Source organism: Archocentrus centrarchus, chromosome 3, assembly GCF_007364275.1.
Source record: "Archocentrus centrarchus isolate MPI-CPG fArcCen1 chromosome 3, fArcCen1, whole genome shotgun sequence".
NCBI lineage: Eukaryota > Metazoa > Chordata > Actinopteri > Cichliformes > Cichlidae > Archocentrus > Archocentrus centrarchus.
The window spans coordinates 1,652,703-1,669,604 of NC_044348.1; the positions used below are offsets into that span (position 1 = coordinate 1,652,703).

The 16,902-nt window shown below is 40.6% G+C and overlaps 1 protein-coding gene across 2 annotated transcripts in view; it reads left to right on the forward strand.

The window, feature by feature from the left end:
* The window catches only part of samd4a (sterile alpha motif domain containing 4A), a 53,483-nt gene extending 37,002 nt beyond the window's left edge, over nt 1–16,481 (forward strand). Inside the window, exons 8-14 of one of the 2 annotated variants that reach the window (XR_004019696.1) lie at nt 81–166; nt 745–863; nt 1,467–1,668; nt 4,018–4,144; nt 7,635–7,718; nt 11,886–12,604; nt 12,714–16,481. Coding sequence is in view for 1 of the 2 variants with exons in the window: in XM_030725887.1 (XP_030581747.1) it covers nt 81–166; nt 745–863; nt 1,467–1,668; nt 4,018–4,144; nt 7,635–7,718; nt 11,886–11,914 (647 nt within the window). In the remaining variant the exon portion in view is untranslated. Of the gene's footprint in view, nt 1–80; nt 167–744; nt 864–1,466; nt 1,669–4,017; nt 4,145–7,634; nt 7,719–11,885 lie in introns of both variants that reach the window. The other variant, XM_030725887.1, reaches the window with a different exon arrangement.
* The last annotated feature ends 421 nt before the right edge of the window (nt 16,482–16,902 follow it).

Genomic DNA, 16,902 nt, shown 5'->3' on the forward strand with positions numbered 1-16,902 from the left:
CACGCATCCAAGGTTGATTTCTGGGGCCGAGGGAGGTGTTGGATTTAATGTCTTTCTTTTCATCTCTATCCCATCCACAGTTTGTACACAGCTGCTGGTGTCAAGGTCGGATGAGGACAACATCAGCTCCTACCTACAACTCATTGACAAGTGCCTTATTCATGAGGTAGCCCCCCCACCCACCCACCCACTTTGATGTTTATATTGGATAATAGTATCAGTTCAATGCAATCCCCCCCCCCCCCCCCAAATTCCCAAATAAATATTAAGTAAATAAAATGTATCAAAATATGTAGTTCTGTTATTAAAATAATAATCTTTAATGTTGTAAGTTCAAAGAAAGGGCTTTAAGGGTAAATTTGTAAGTATTAATAATGGCTCACATATTATTAACTGAGGTTTATTGTGTCTGGTGCTTAAATAGATTAGCAGCACAAGAACATCTGATATTATTTATAAATTTGAATTTTTTTTACAGTTTAACAAGTAATTATGTCTAAAGTAAAATACAGAAGAGATGTCCAGTGTACTCACCATGAATCAGAGAAGATTCCCATTAGCTCAAAAAGGCAGGCTCTATCTCACTCTTTCTTTGTCTACTAATAGTCTCGGTTAGGGCCAAATATCATTGTGCTTTAGTATAAATGTCCAGTATCTTTCTCTGATGTGAGGCGTTTTCCTTAGCCATGTTTTCAGCTTCATTTCACCCCTGATTTCATAATCCTTGTTCTCCCCTTTTCTCAGTCCTTCACTGAGACGCAGAAGAAGAGACTATTGTCATGGAAACAACAGGTCCAGAGGCTGTTCCGGTCCATTCCGAGGAAAAACTTGCTTGACATTGCAGGGTACCGACCGCAGAGGAGGTACACACACAGATGGACAATAATCAGATTTTTTTTTAACCATCTTTATTACAGGAAACACAACTGAAACATTAAACCTTTGACAAACTATGATAAAACAACTGGGGAAACAACAGAATGTGAGAAAAGTAGAGATTTCTGTCTGAAACGGGTTCAATGAAGGGGAAACAGCTGTGAAAGGTGTTGGATATATTGTACAGAATGATTTTGCACAAACTGTTTTAACAGAAAATTAATGTCGACGACAGAGAAGCCACTTCAAGTTAGGTTTTAGGAGAAACTATTGTGTTAATAAGCTGTAGTGTAGCTTTGAGATGATTATATTGTTACTCCTACTACACTGAATTACATTCAAACTAGCATTTACATTAAATGTTCATTTAAAACTATTTTAGTAAAGGTACAATTAGTATAAAATGGTTGTCTCTCTTCTACCCAGCAGCACAGCTTCCTGAAATTGGAAGATAATTGGAGATGCCATAATTATTGTACAAAAGAATCTTCTGTTCATATTATTTTAATGCACAGCTGCTATTCTTTCAACATTCCAGCACCTTAAAACTGTGCTTGCTGCTATCTAACTCTTGGTTTGTTCTCCCACAGCCGTTTTGGCCAGTCCAACTCTCTCCCTACCACTGGCTGTGTTGGGGGCAGCGTGTCAGCCAGGAGGAGCCTTCACCAGTTCCAAATGCCCTCCCGGAGCTTGCCGGGTGCCAGGCTGGGCCTGCTGGGCAGCGGGGGGCTGCTGGGACCCACACCTCGTAGCTCCAGCAGCACACCCACTGGTCCCAAGCAAGGGAGACATGTAAGTCAAACAAAAGCAGAATATTTGAACCAGTAAGCAGAGATGAGTTAACCAACAGGGAGAGCAGCGGGATGGACTGGTCAGTGGACAGCAAGGACAGACATAAAAAAACCCAGCATATAATAACCAACTTGTATTACCAGTATTGTATCAGTTTTGCTAGCACAAGGTCATCAGACTACCAACCCAGATACAGAGTTTCTTTAAAAAAAACAAAACAAAAACAAAACTCTGTGTCTGTATCTAAGCAACTGATTAATTGTCTCATTTGTAAATTATTCAGATATTTATATAGCACCTCAAGGTGCTTTATATTGTAAGGTAAAGACCATAAAATACTTACAGCGGAAAAGCCAACAATCAAAATGAGCCCCTATGAGCAAACACTTGGCGACAGTGGGAGGGAAAAACTCCCTTTTAACTGGAAGAAACCTTCATCGGTGCCAGGCTCAGGGAGGGGCAGTCATCTACTGTGACCAGTTGGGGGGTGTGGGGAGAGACAGGACAAAAGACACACTGTGGAAGAGAGCCAGAGATTAATAAAAACTAATGAATGATGAGTGGTGTATAAACACAGAGTGAAAAGGGATGAGTGAAGAAGAAACACCATGGGAGGTCTGTAGCATCACAACTAAGGGAGGGGTCTGGTTCACCTGATTCAGCCCTAACTATAAACTTTATTCAAAAGGAAAGTTTTAAGCCTAACCTTACCCCCTCTGTTCCCCCCCTCAACACACTTGGTTTACATAGTCATACTTATGTTTACTACATGCTACATTGGCTATTGATTATTTCCTAATGTCTGATTTAAATAAATACATCAGCAGAATACTTACATAATGGGAGCTGAATTATGTGTTTAAAGGGATGGTAGTGAATGGCAGTGGTGTGTATGTGACTGTACAAAGGGATATTTTATAGTGGATAATAATACATTCTAGGATGTTTACAGTACCTCAGGCGGCAGAATTCCTTCTTCAGCATGTATTCTGCCTGAAATAGTCTTTTTATTCCATGACAAAGAAATGCAGGGTGAGGAAGAGGAACAGTGGTGGTGTCTGGTGAATGAAGTGAGGTGGATGGAACTCATAGGCAGGTCACCCCACATACCAGAGGCTCTGCGTCAGTGCAGAACATTGAAACAGGAGGAGCTGTGGAGCTGTTTCAGGCCCATCCTGGCACACTTCTGTCTGGGCTGACCCAGTTTATTGGAAACCTTTCTGTCCCTCCCTCTCTTTCCCTCCCTCTTTCTCGCTCTCTTATCCCTCACAATGGTAGGAAATACCTCAGTTTCTCCTCGTCACACTGGATCTTCTTGTGTGTGGATGTGCAGAGAGACGGAGAAGGAGGGCGGGTAGGAAATGTGTGAGTCATATTTTGGGAGAGGTAGCCGTGCTGTTGAAGGAGGAGGGACAATAAGAGAGAGGGAGTGTTTGAGTGTGTGTGTGTGTGTATATATATGAGAGAGAGAGAGAGCCAGTCAGAGGCAGTGAGAACAGTGCACAGGCATTTCCTGTTTTTCCCTGGCCCGCAGTGCTGGAGGGCCGTGAGGGGGGAGATGGGTGAGGAATAGAGGTGAGGGGAGGGGCATATGGCAGTAGTGTTCGGGGTATAATGGGCAGGTTACAGTGAGGAATTCGTGTGGTGAGCATCTGAGACTGTCATTAGGTGTGGGCCAGACATTCAGACAGGAGTGTGGGGAATGAAACTATTTAAGAAGTTGTGGTCATACGCGACTTCTTTCAAGCTTGCACATTTCCTGCATGTTTTTGATCAGTGAACGTTTAGCCAAAGCACTGATGTGGGGAATGAGTAGGGAGGTTTGGAGCAGAATCTTTAAGCATGAAATTTGAGCATGAAGTTTAGTCAAGAAATGGGATTTTTGCCTGTTAAATTTCTCCATTGAATCTTAACTGTAATCCACAGGCTATTGTAACATCTGAAGTTCATCTTTTATTGTTAGCTTTAAACAAAGAAAAATGCAGCGAATGCTCAAAACAATATTGCCTAAATTTTCTTGTACCATAAAAGAAAAAAAAACAATGGCCATGTGGCCCAGTTAAACTTGATTTGAGTTTGATTCTCTAAATATTCATAAATAGTAATTTATAGTTATGAATACTTTTTTTTTTTGTTTATTTTTTTCTGGCAACGTGTGGCAACGTCCTGATAGTTATTCGAGCCAAATTTATGTGAACATTTTAGTTAATTAGTTGCATTTTGAGAGTAGAAGCAAAAAACCAAACAGATTTCTCCTTAATCTGATGGACAGATGGTCTGCAGCAGTAGCTGGGACTCGGGTGATCACTGTGTGTTCTCTACAATGTAATCTTGAAATGTTCTCTTCAGGGTCCGTGGTTTGCCAACCCCGGAGGAAGTAATAGCATGCCCAGTCGGACCCACAGCTCCGTGCAGAGGACCCGTTCCCTGCCAGTTCACACCACGCCACAAACTATGGTCACGTTCCAGCAAGCCGGTGAGTGATGCTGGGACACACTAACATTTACGTTTCGAATCACTTTGGGCACTGACAGGAATATCGGCTCATTAATTCATCTGCATTGATGGTGCTGACCATCAGCCTGATAGCTGCTGACAGCTGTAGTTAAACTTCTGGGACCAACTGAATAAAGTAGAATCCTCCCAACTCTATTATTTACAGTGCATACTAGTAATGCATTAGTTAGCCTTGTCTTGTTTTAGCTTCATGCTTCATTTGTCAAGAGTGTGTCAGCTAAATTACAATTGTTTCTGATGGACCTGGGGTGCTTTTATTTTGACAATGTTTGTGGGAAAAAAATGGACTTCAACAGAGGCCAGTGAAGTAGGGGACACACAAGTAATACCCCCCCCCTCTAATGAGTAACAGAGATTGGAGTGTGAACTTAAGTGAGTTTCATTGGGTGTAGAATATTCTGTTTCACAAAAACACTGGATCACATCATTACCACTGCTTTCAGATGAATCCTGGCAAACAGAAACAAATTTGAGAGTGGCAAGAAAGGAGGCGCAGGACTTGCTGCTTTTATTAACAGCAAATGGTGCCACCCTGGTCATGTTACCATGAAGGATCATTTCTGCAGCCTGCATATTGAAGTGTTAGTAGTGGAGTTGCATCCATATTACATGCCCAAGGAGTTTTCATGCCATCTTGTTGGTTGATAACATTTCTCCATTCACTTGCCCATCAGCCATGTGTGATGTTATCAGCTCTGTTACTATGAGTCTACACTCTGAACCCCAGTACTTTAGTCAGTATTTCTGGGGACTAAATTCAAGTGACTTTGGAAACGTCCATTTCCAGTTTCACTCTGTTCATGAGCTGCCCTACCAAAGAAGACAGGCACCTGCTGTATGCTAATGTTAGCTCTGCAGTTCTCTTGGAATCCCAGAGCACACCTGGTCCACCCTCAGCCCTGGCACAAAATGCTATAACCTGCCACAGCTAAGACTGAGGAAGTGGTCTGAAGAGTCATGTTTCTCCACAAAAAATGCTTTTAATGCACTGGCTAGGATATCTATATTATGTGAAATGGAGAGATGCACACAGTGTTTTGACCCTAACGCCATAAGCCCAAGGGCTCTCTAGTCATGTGCCCCTCAGCTGTGTGTCATGCTCGAGCACTGCTTTGACCTAAGTTAACAATCTGAACTGAGACCTGAAAGCCTGCCTGTAATGTCCATAAGTGCTCCAGTCACAGCAACCATTGGAGCCAGGCAAAGTGACCTGTAATAGCCTCTGCTGGTTGGTACTCGGTCACTAAGAAACAGTGGACAGTAATAGGAGGGGCCACAGCTAAGCTTTAAAGGCACTATACAAGGACAGACTATTTACCATTTATAAGGACAAGCTGTGACAGAAATATCCCTTTTTTTTTTTTTTTTTGAATGAAGAGGAAAAACATATTGTTAAAAAGACCAAATGAGGAGGAAAATTAGGTGGAGGGAGAGGCTATGTGAGAGAGGAAGAGCTGGAGGCTGGGAGAGAGGAAAGAGTCAGACAAGTCTCACAATGAGGCTCTTTGTGCAGTGAGGATGGGGTTCCCTGGCCCACTTTCCTTCCCTCTTACTCATTCGCCTTCTTTCTTAGATTCCCATCTCTGTTTTTCCCTTTCCTCTCCTCCCCCCCCCGCCTCTGCCACCCCTTTCTCTCCGTCTTTGACAATTCTGCAGAGTCATGCACGCATAAGTTACTCTCAACGGTGACTAAAGCTGTGTCACTGCCAGGGTAACTGGTTTGAAATGGTATCTATCCTTCACCCCTCCAGCCACTCTGTTAATCCTTTCTGTTTGCCAACATTTGGGTGAAGTCCCTCATTAGCTGAGACACAATTCACAAATAAAAAATTAAAAAAATGGGGGGAGGATGAAGAAACAAGCGTACATTAGATGTTTGTTTTATTTTTGAGTCCAGCGTGTATTTGTGTGGCTCTAAGTGTGTACACAGGGGGCTGGTCGGGTGTGTGGGTAGAGGGGGTGATGGTAGGGATTTGGATCCTATAAATAGCCCAGTGCGGACTACTGGGCCTAACTCAGCTTGTCTCTCTGGCCACAAGGGATTCTTCACTGCCCAGTCTGTGTTGAAGACTCAGCTAAGGACTGAATGACTTGAAGTGGTTGCTAGGTTGCTATTTAGCTTCCTGGGCACAAAATCAGCTAACATCTGGGCGTTTAAAAGATAAGAGAGGGCACTTCAAGTAAGTTTGGTGATTAGTATCTACTTTTAAAATAAATTTAATTACCAGATTATAAAAATGTTACTATCTATATCTTTAACTCTGTAGTGACTGTGGAATGACAATGTACGTGTAAAGATTTATAATTCATTTGGGAGACGTAAAGATGTGAAGACTAATTTTAACTTCTTCATTATGGGTTAAAGGAAATGTATTTTCGTACCACTTTTCTAAAGGTGGCCTGTCAATGAGAAACTGTTGATTTGGTCAGCCACGTGATGTTAATTTTTCCTTTTTAAAACAAAGTTTCTCAAAGAGGCTCCCAGAGTCTAAACTCTGGAAACCTCTTAAATAGCACTATTAAATAATAATAGCAAGCTTGTAGTAGCAAAAGAGAGTCAAAGAGAACCACACAGGTACACTATTTGAAGGGCAGTACACCTGTTTGCCAACGGTGCTGCAGTACTTCTTACTGCTTTCATGTTGGGCTGAGGGCAGATTGGATTCAGTGCAGTGACTCACTATCCTCTCGAGATACAAAGTGGTACAGGAGGAGGCTCTTGGGTTCACATGCTATGCTAACTTTACTACATATCTCTCCAACACATTACATAGATGTCTTTGAGGTAATGCCAAAATTGTATTTTTCCCCATGGTGTTCATAAATCTTAACAGCTTTAGTCTTTTTTTTTTTTTTTTTTAACTGTGTTACCTGAATATACTGTACCTGTCTTTAATCTGTCAGTTCAGTTCTGATTTTCATTTTAAGATTAAAAATAGCATGTCAGATTCAGCTTACAAGGATTAGAAACTAAACAAAAATGGCAAGTGGAACAAGTAAATGTTTGGCTTTTTAATTTGCAACTTATCTATGCAAATCATTGCAGCTAGAAGCTCAGTTGACTCATCAGTTTTTCCTTTCTTTTTTTTTTTTCCCCACTTTTTTCCTAGTTCCATAAATGTACATCTTACATTTTTTAACGTAAAGTTTTCTGCTGATTTCTACAGATTTTGTTTTTGAGTGTTTTGTTTACAGTAATTTTCACATGTCTAACCTTTCAGGAGGACGCTAAGCAGTGTTCTGCAGATTGATATAATGATGAATATCAAGCTGTTATATATTGTCTGGAGTCTCTTTATTAATCATCAGATAAAGATTATTGAAGCAGATTCTGATACAATCTAATTTATTCCTCTTTTTCCTTCTGAAAAATCAGGTGCACATCATCTCTTTGTGTTGGATATTTTCACTGACACTGATGTTGTTTTCAATATGTTTTTGCTGCACAGATCTTCAGTTGCCAGTGACAGAGCCAGACATCAATAATCGCCTTGAGTCTTTGTGTTTGAGTATGACAGAACATGCCTTGGGAGGTACGTTTTTCACTGAACCTCATATTTAAACCATATAATACAGTAACATAGAACGCTGCTGGGGTTGGCTGAGGACAAGAAAAAAGAGCCTCTTGTAAAGGATATGCTCTAATAATCTGCACAAGCAATAATATAATATTGCACAATGAAAGCTGTGAAATGTGCAGTGAAGAAGGAATGGAGCATTAAAGCTGCCTTTAAATCTAAATGAAGTGGATTGTACTTGGCAGATGCAGTGATGTCAAAGGTCTGTGTTTGCACTTTATGAATGCAGTCTACACGCATTTTTCATTTTCACGGAAGACATTCTGAGGAACCAGCTCAGGAACTGGAGTTGCTAATTGCTGCTGTTGCTGCTAATAAGCAGCCACCAGTAACCTGTTTATGCACAATGCTGTCTTATCTGCAGTTCTGTAATAAAAGAACAACATCAACCATGTAAGCAGCACACTCTCACTCTTGCTTCCTCAGACTCTGTCCAAAGTCTGATGTAAAGCCCAGACTGTCCGCGAGGTCAGTCAGTGAGTCTCGTTAAAGCTCCATCTCTTTTGATCTCGAGTTGATATTAACATGGGTGCAAGGGCTGACTGATGCATCCCAACACTATCAATTAGCTTTTTTTTCTACAGCTGGAAATTTTGACAGATAATTCCAGATTTGTTGGAGCCCAATCAGGATTTTTCAGATGGCTTTGGATTTTGATGTTTCAGTCTGACCAGGCAGGTCCAAAACATGGTAATTTGGAAAACTCTGGCAGCAGTAAAGGCAGGTTAATTTAAGACGGGGGAATAAAATGGAAAAGCCGCAGGAGAAAAGCTGGTTTTAGCAGCAACTGTGTCCAATAGACAAATATGAGCTGCTACGCAACTTGGAGAAATGTGACATTCAGTCTAACCCAGTGATCCACAAAGTGTGGGCTGCAGCCTTCTAGTGGACTGTAAAGGTACTGCAGGTGAGCCTCAAGATGTCATGTACAATAAATACTTTAAAAGTAAAAAAATTAGCTCACTGAAATTCTTAATTCTTATAAGATTTAAAAATTTTAAATAGATAGGAATATATAATTGTAAAAGTTGCATTCTTTAAATCTTTATACAGTCAAAAGGGTGAATCCAGTGATTGTATAGGATAAAAACATTTGGGATTAGTTCCAAATTAAGTAGATTTTTCTATTAAAAGTTTCTTTTGGAATCCTAAAGGGCTTCTTCACCAGGGTTTTTACCGCTCAGTCTAAAAAGGCTGAACGGGGGGGGCGTTTTCAACTTTGTGAATGTGAGAATGATGTGACCTAGGATTTTCAAATTGATGCCATAGATAGATCTACTAAAAACAACCTGCCTCTTATCATAATGATGCCAATCACAGAAAGCAAGAGAATTCTTAGTGGTTTATATCTGTTATGATTTTAGCATTTCTTATTCCTGGTTCTTACTTAGTCATTTGCTTTTGAATTGATATGGTGAATAAAGTCACTGAGGCTCATCTGCATCCCATTAAGATCTACTGAGACCTGTAATTATGGATCTAGAATTTGTACTTCGGGGGATTTGTGCCACCTAAAGAATCTACAGCCAGGCTGATAGTATTTATTTATTTTTAATTTAGTTCTAAATTTCCATGACATATTTACATTTGAAACACAAACTGAACTAATGAAAGTCATAGGCTTTTAAATTTTCTTTAGCATTATTATTTCTTTTCTCTTTTCCTTTTTCTTGAACTCGTCTTATTGCTCGCTGTTAGTTGGTAAGAACTTACGGTAATTTAGAAAGTGAAGTTGGTAGTGGAGAATCATGTTCAGCAAATAAATGTTGAGTAGCTCAAAATGAGTGAATGAAAACACAGAGAAATTAGTTGTGATTATAGGTTTGATTAGGCCGCAGAGGATTTTCAAATTTCCGACTGGCCGTCTGAAGCTCTGGAGTGACTGATCAAATCACTGGATGCTGTAGTTTAGGATGGCAGAGCATTACTGAGAGAATTATTTTAATTCATGTGATTTAAGAAACCAAATTACTATTCTAAGTTAGTTTAAAGAAATGTAATACTTATTTTTTCTGGTTTAATATGGTAAATTGAAACGTGAAGCTTCTTACTTGAGCTTGTAAGAAAATCTTTTTGTCAGCTTTACAGGGACATGAAGCTGTTTTACATTCTGATATAAATTTTAGGTTTAAAAGAACCCTTTTCTTTTATCTAAACCAAAACAATTAACCAAAATATATTTGCAGACTATTGCTTGTTAAGAGATCTTAGACATTTGACTGCTATAAGATCTGTTTTTAAGAAAGCAGACTTCAGTCCTTACCTAGTGAGACACACTATGGAAGCACTTTCCTGTTGTTTTAGGATGGATCACAAAATTTATGAACTTGACTTAAAATGCTGATCTTACAAAAACACAGTCTCGAGCTCTTAAATATGTCAGCATTGGACTGTAGCGGAAGAGACCTTAATTGAGTCAGACTGTTGTTGACCTGGGTTGTGGAAATGATATCCCCGTGTACAGTGAGTTTTAGTCTGGCTCAAAGTCGGGGCCAAAACTCAACTGAAGTGAAAACAGTGAGCCTCAGTGCTCAGCACCGAACGATGGACAAGTGCTGCTTTATGCTTCTGTGTGTGTCTGAAAGAGTGTGCTTTTAGGTAAGGCAGAACTGGGCACTAAAACATCAACATGAAGCTGGTTGTGTTGAGCTTCAGAAACATAACTTGGTAACTCGGCACAAACCACAGGAACTGATCTAAAACACGATGTTTGACGGTATGAGGAAAAAGATGCTGACATTTGGTGGCCCTTTTTAGAGAGCCTGGACTAAAGTGAACTGAGAGCAAGCTGCCTCTGAACCAGATGCTGCTCCTCTCTTTGGCACCATGTAGATTCCCAAACTGCACAGACTGTAAAGTAAAGTAAGGGATCCTCAAATCCAGGCCTCGAGGGCCAGTGTCCTGCAGGTTTTAGATGTGTCCCTGATCCAACACACCTGAATCAAATGGCTGAATTACCTCCTCAGTATGCAGTCAAGTTCTCCAGAGTCCTGCTAATGACTTCTATATTTGACTCAGGAGTGATGAAGCAGAGACACATCTAAAAGTTGCAGGACACCGGCCCTCAAGGCCTGGATTTGAGGACCCCTGCTGTAAACTATACTGACAAATGTAACAGTGTAGATAATTAAGTCAGTGTGACTTTAACAAGTCCAGGCTTATAATTGGATCAACTGTAAAACAAAATACAGGAATGTACAATTAACAGGAAACACAGAAGCTCAGTCTGGCTGTCGGCCATCATCCACATTAAACACTGTTGCATCATTAATGTCATCACAAACTGTTTCCACTCCATTTAATTAACAGCAGTAGATTGATTGCTAGCCAATAACAAACTTAAACAGTCAGATACTGTAATGATCCACTTTGGTATCAGGTTTGTTTACGATTATCAGTGACAGCCTTTGTCCATTTACACCATCGTTATGCAGTATATTCTCCTCTTTGCAATGATGCTAATCAGCAGCGCGCAATGACGTCCACCTGCGTCACGACTGGCTTTATTTTTGTGGAATTACAAGTCTCCTCTCGTTTTCTTCCTCAGCCGAACCGCAGGCAGCAGCTGTCAGGCTGTTTTCCTCTGTAAGGCTCTATCAGTATTTTGACAGATGTGTTCTCTCACCGTCACAGTGTGGGCCCTAGCCCCTTGCTGTTCAGGAAGTTAGCAAAGCTTCAGGCTTTCAGTTCAAATGAGATGACATTATTATTATTATTATTATTATTATTATTATTATTTATAGCCCAGAGTAACAAGTTCCACTACACAAGTAGTAGGATCAAAATTAGATTTAGTACATGTAAGAATTCAAAAGTTTTTTTTGTTTGTTTTTTAACCTCAATTAGTAGAGGGATTAAACAGCACGGAGGTGCAAAATGCAACAAAGCCAAAATTGCAATAACAAAACAAATTTCACTTTATGGATACAGGAGAGAAATAATTTCTTGTTTGTGGCTGGACAGAACACAAGTCCCTGAAATGAATGTCATTTCCTGTTTTTAGTGTTACTCTAATTAAAATGTCCTTTTGAAACCTGACAGAATGCTGAAAAGGAGTCATGAGTGATGCCGTCACTGAGTTAAACTATGATGCCTCTTCTTCTCTCTGCTCTTCCTCTTTAGATGGTGCAGACCGCACATCAACAATATGAACTGAGGACCTGAGTGAGAGCAGCAGGATGGCACAGGTTCAGGAAGCTCTCTCACCAGCCCTTCCGTTCCCTCTCCCTGTAGCCAATGGTAGAGCTCAACCAAAGGACCGGGCGGGATCCAAGACACACAAGAGAGCCGATCATCAAACAGCTCAAACAAGCTATCACACTGGCACCGTCCAACGGGTTGGAAAGACACACTTCCTGCTCGGGCAGCATCCGCACAGTCACCTGTATGTGGGTGAGGAGAATGAAAAGAATCAAACACGGCCTGGACAGTGTGGGCAAACTAGCCCCCTGACCCCGTGGGGAGGCCAGAAGCAGTCCAGTCAGCCCCAGCAGAAGGGAGATGCTGGGCTTTGGATCAGCGCTCAGTGAGACTTTCTCTCCCCCACACTGTCTGATCCCCGCACATCGACCACAGCTCGTGGCATCTTTCAGATCATAGCAGTACCTCAGACCCCAAACAAGATGAGACAAGCAGAGGCGCAAGGGTGCAGAAGGAAGCTTGGGATTTCCCAGACTGTTTTCAGCAAGGACACAGCATCCAGGAAGGATGCTCAGAGAGCTTGAGAAGGCCTCTTGCTCAGTACTGGGTGGCAACAAACCTTTTCTTTCTATTGTATGTATTTATTGTTTACATCATGATGTGCTACTTTCAGAGGGTACAGAAACATTTATGGATTTCAGGTATGACTTGCATAATATATTCAGTAAAGCCTTGGCTGTCTACAAGCTTTACATCCCACAAGTAGCCATTACTCTAGTTTACAACTAATGTGCTTATTCTTTATTTTAGCAGCCAACAACAAAGTCATGTTGGCCTGAACATTTATGGAGAGAGAATGAGAAGGAAGCAAGAAAGATGGAGGTGGATAACGTGGAGAGGGATAAGAGGAAGAAAGGGATGTGGAGAAAGACACAGAAAGTAGCAGAAGAAAGAACCAAGCTGAGGTGATACTAGAAAGGGAAGAGGATGTTTTTAAAAGAGAGACATCAGAGGCAGGACCTTTGATTGGCTGGAGATGATGGAGGAAGATGTCACGTCTAATTATGTCTTTAGTCTGTTGATGCGAATGAGTGTAGCAGGAAGTGGATTTGGCGCCGCTCAACACACATTGTTCATCCACAGCATGTACTGTATAAACTCGTGTTTTGAAAATGTAGGTTTTTATGCGTATAAACTGGGAGATTAATAAGTCAGTGGGATCTATCTGCATGTTCAGATACTGGGGTTAGTTATTTTTCTAAAACAAGGGGATATGCCAAAGCTGCATGTTAAAACTAAAGATCTTTGTTTAGAAAGAAAAGGAAGATTGTGAAATGCGGAGTGGAGAAGGTGACAGAAGAAATGGGAGGTGGATTTAGTTTCCACTCAGATCTTTTTTTTTTTTTTTCTTTCCTTCTTTTTTTTTTCCCTTACAGGATTGCAACATTGGAGAAATGAAACACTGTCGATCCATGAAGGGAAGTTTTCCCCGAGATTGTCTCATTAGTGTTTACCTCCATCTGCTGGCCAACTGCAGTCATGGCAGGACAGATGCTGAAGTCCAGAGAGACGCAGGCATGTTCAAGATGCCAGCAGATCATAAAAAAACTCACTGAGCATGTAGAGAGATGTCAGAGCTGGTTGGTTTTGTGTTTCTCTGCCTCAGCCTATGGTATATGAAATTGATTATATTTTATTTTTTATTCTTAATCTCATGGTTATTCTGTCTTAATATTTATCCTCAGTTGTTTTGTGCCTGGATTCTAGACTTTACAGGATTAGGTTTATTCTGAAATAAGCTGGTTAGTTTAACAGAATGCAAGTCCTGAACCTGAATGGTCATCTTTGAGAGTTATGTTATTATTGTTTTAGTTATTCATTAGTTTTTTGCTATTCTGTCATACTTGATATGATAATGTGAGACACTACAATCCAAAGGCTTGAGCAGCAGTGGAGTCAGATAAGAACGGAGCAGTCTGACACTCATTCTGAACTGTAGAGTTACGGCCTTGGTGGACGGACAGACGTTAAGAAATAAACCACAAAAGGAGGCGAGGATGAACCCCGTAACAGAAGCAAACAAAGCTTCTGATGCCTCTCGTTGATGTGTCTAAAGGGGGATCTAAGGGTTGAAAATACAGCCTGGTCTGAAGTATCCCACACAGTTAGGGGACCATACAACTGTTTGTGCATGTTTTAGTTCATCTTCTTTGGAATTACTTTTTTGGGTGTTTCTCCGACCTTCCAGGAAACATAAGATTCTGTTTTCTAAAGCTTTGGTCTGGGATTTTTAAAAGAGCTGTATCTATAAAGTAATTACGGAACAAGCAAATCAGGCAGATGAGCTCATGTCAGTGCCAGCCAGCAGCTGATGCCTCAGCTGATTGACATGAGGCATACCCGCACCCAGTATCACGCCATTTCTGACATAGTTGGTGTCCATTGTCATCGACGCACCGCTCATCAGATGTATCAGTCACCACATAAGTAGAAAGCACTGGTAAGATTTGGAGAACATAATTAAGAACACTACAGAACTCACTGAAAACAACAGTCAGTGGCTCCTTCAGCATTATAAAGACAAAAACACATAAATTCTGCTATGGCACCTCTCTGCAGCCCAAACTGCCATCCTGGTCTGTTAATCGTGGCTTCAGATCTTCTGATGGCAGCTCAACGCTGCAGTCTGGATCTGTGCGAGCACACATCTGATGAAATGTGTGTAGTTTGGTAGCTGTGACTCAGCTGGACGTTTTACTCTGTGTGTTAAGTGTGTGCTTTCAGCCCTGAGTGGATGCTACACCTTTGGCATGTTCCTCCTTTGTTGCCCCTCGTTGATGGGCAGCATCAAGATGTTGCCATATTCACTCTTTCAGTGTCACTGCCATATGAATCAGTACTTAAAGTAGAGACTATTTATTCTTTTTTTCTGTTTTTTTGGTTTGTTTTGTTTTGCAGAGGTGATGCTGATCGTGTAGGTGTAATATTATTTAAAATACCATATGTATTAACATGTTATGGCTGGTGACCATACATACATCTCAAATATTAACAGTTATTGACTTTGTTTTTTATTGCTGTTGTTGAACTATGATATTGTTTGTATCTCAGTGTCATGCTATGATTTTTTTTTTTTTTCTTCATGTGAAGCTTTGCTGTCCCAAGCGCAGCCGAGAGCAAAAACTGGTCCTTCACAGATACGTCAGTTCATGGTCAGATTTTCTCTTTCTTTCAGCGTAAAAAGTGATGCGTTCTTGTAACCTTTGGGAGTTCAGGAGATAGACTGGTCCACTGTGGGCCTTGTAAACAGCGTCTTTCTTTGGTCCCGTTTGGGAGAAAGGCTTTTAAGTTTCTGTGTGTCGCTTTAAATGGTGGCATTGCTCTTTAGTTTTCTTACTGTGGACAAAACCAGTGAAAAGACCCGAGACCAGATTCAACAGCGTGCCGGTCCAGTGATCAGTGCTGTCTGTGTGCACTCAACAAACCACCAAAAACAGCTGGGCACACACAGTGAGATGGCATATTTTGGGGTTTGGGGGGGCTACTTTGAGCAGTGGATTAATACGCAGCATTATGGCACTGAGTGAAAATACAAGTAGTGCGTTTGTATTTTTGGCGCCTGTGCGGCAGCGTGGCTCACTCATGTGCTTCTGTTTGTTTTTGGACAACAGTCGAGCTTCATGGCACTGAGGAGGAAGGTGTACGAGGATTTGACGCGGTCATTGGAGGTTTGCTTTTTCTTCTTTATGTGAGATGTGTTGAAGAAAAGTACTCAAACCTGCAGTCAGTCATGTAATCAAAGGGATTATTGGAACTATTTTGGGGGGAGATTGTTTTGTTTTGATTTTGTCAGTATTTTTAATTACTTTTATATCTCTGTGCCATTTTCTGATTTATCAAGTTTTTTTTTTTTTTTAAGTTCCACATTTATATGAAAACTGACTGACAGCATTTTAAAAACCTGAGTTCATGTGATTCTTTTTATTATTATTATTATTAAAGTTACACGGACTGTATTTTGAGCAGCAGGGCAGGCCTCCAATTTCTGCTGAGCTGTGGTTTCCTGCAGCACCTCTGGGTCAAAAATGTGTGCATTATGACAGTGAAACATCCCTGTGACAGGACAGCGGAGGGAGAACGGCTCTTTACATCAAACCAAATGCTTTTCCTAAATGCATATCAGCTCTGTGGGTGTCCAGGAAGGCTTCTAACGCTGTGCCCACTGCAGTATTAACAGCTAAATAATGCCTCGATATTCCAAAAACATTTAATGTACTTTAAGTCATGACATATATGCTGTTTTGTATCTTTTATTTCTGTCATGGATTCTGCAGTTTAGTCAGTTTGTCAGTATGAGATGCCAATGCGAATTGTTTTTTGCTTGTTTTTGTAAATTCAGCAGCATCCATTCTGTAACAAAGTGTTACCGCCTGACTGCTTCTTTAACGTCATTTAGTTTTATTTTATCAAAGAGCCGATGTCCTGTATTGACTGCAGGCTTACGTATATATTTGACAAAAGAATATTGTATGTTTAATAATTTAAAAAAACAAACAAAAAGACAAAAAAAAAAGGAAGAAAATAGGGGGGGGGGGGGGGGGGTGGAGAAAAATGTGGGGAAAAGTGTAATTTATATTTTAAAACTGCATGCACAAAGCTGGAAAAGTCATATTTAGAATAACAAATGGCAGTGCCTTTTTTTTTTCTTTTTGTACTCGAGACATTTAGCCCAAATGTAAATGGTTTTATATGGACTTTAACATTACAGGATGAAACAAGCAGCAGGTGTGTGAGCTCACGTTCACACTGCAGCCTAAAGTCTCCTAATTCACACATTCACATGAACCTACACTCATATTCATTTACATGTAAATAAAACATTAGTTTGATTAACTTTTATAAATCATACAGATTCATAGTTTGCCTTAATATCACTTAATTAACTCATTAATTGATCAAAGGAACAGAGAATTGTGCAAAATATCCTGAATATTTGCCT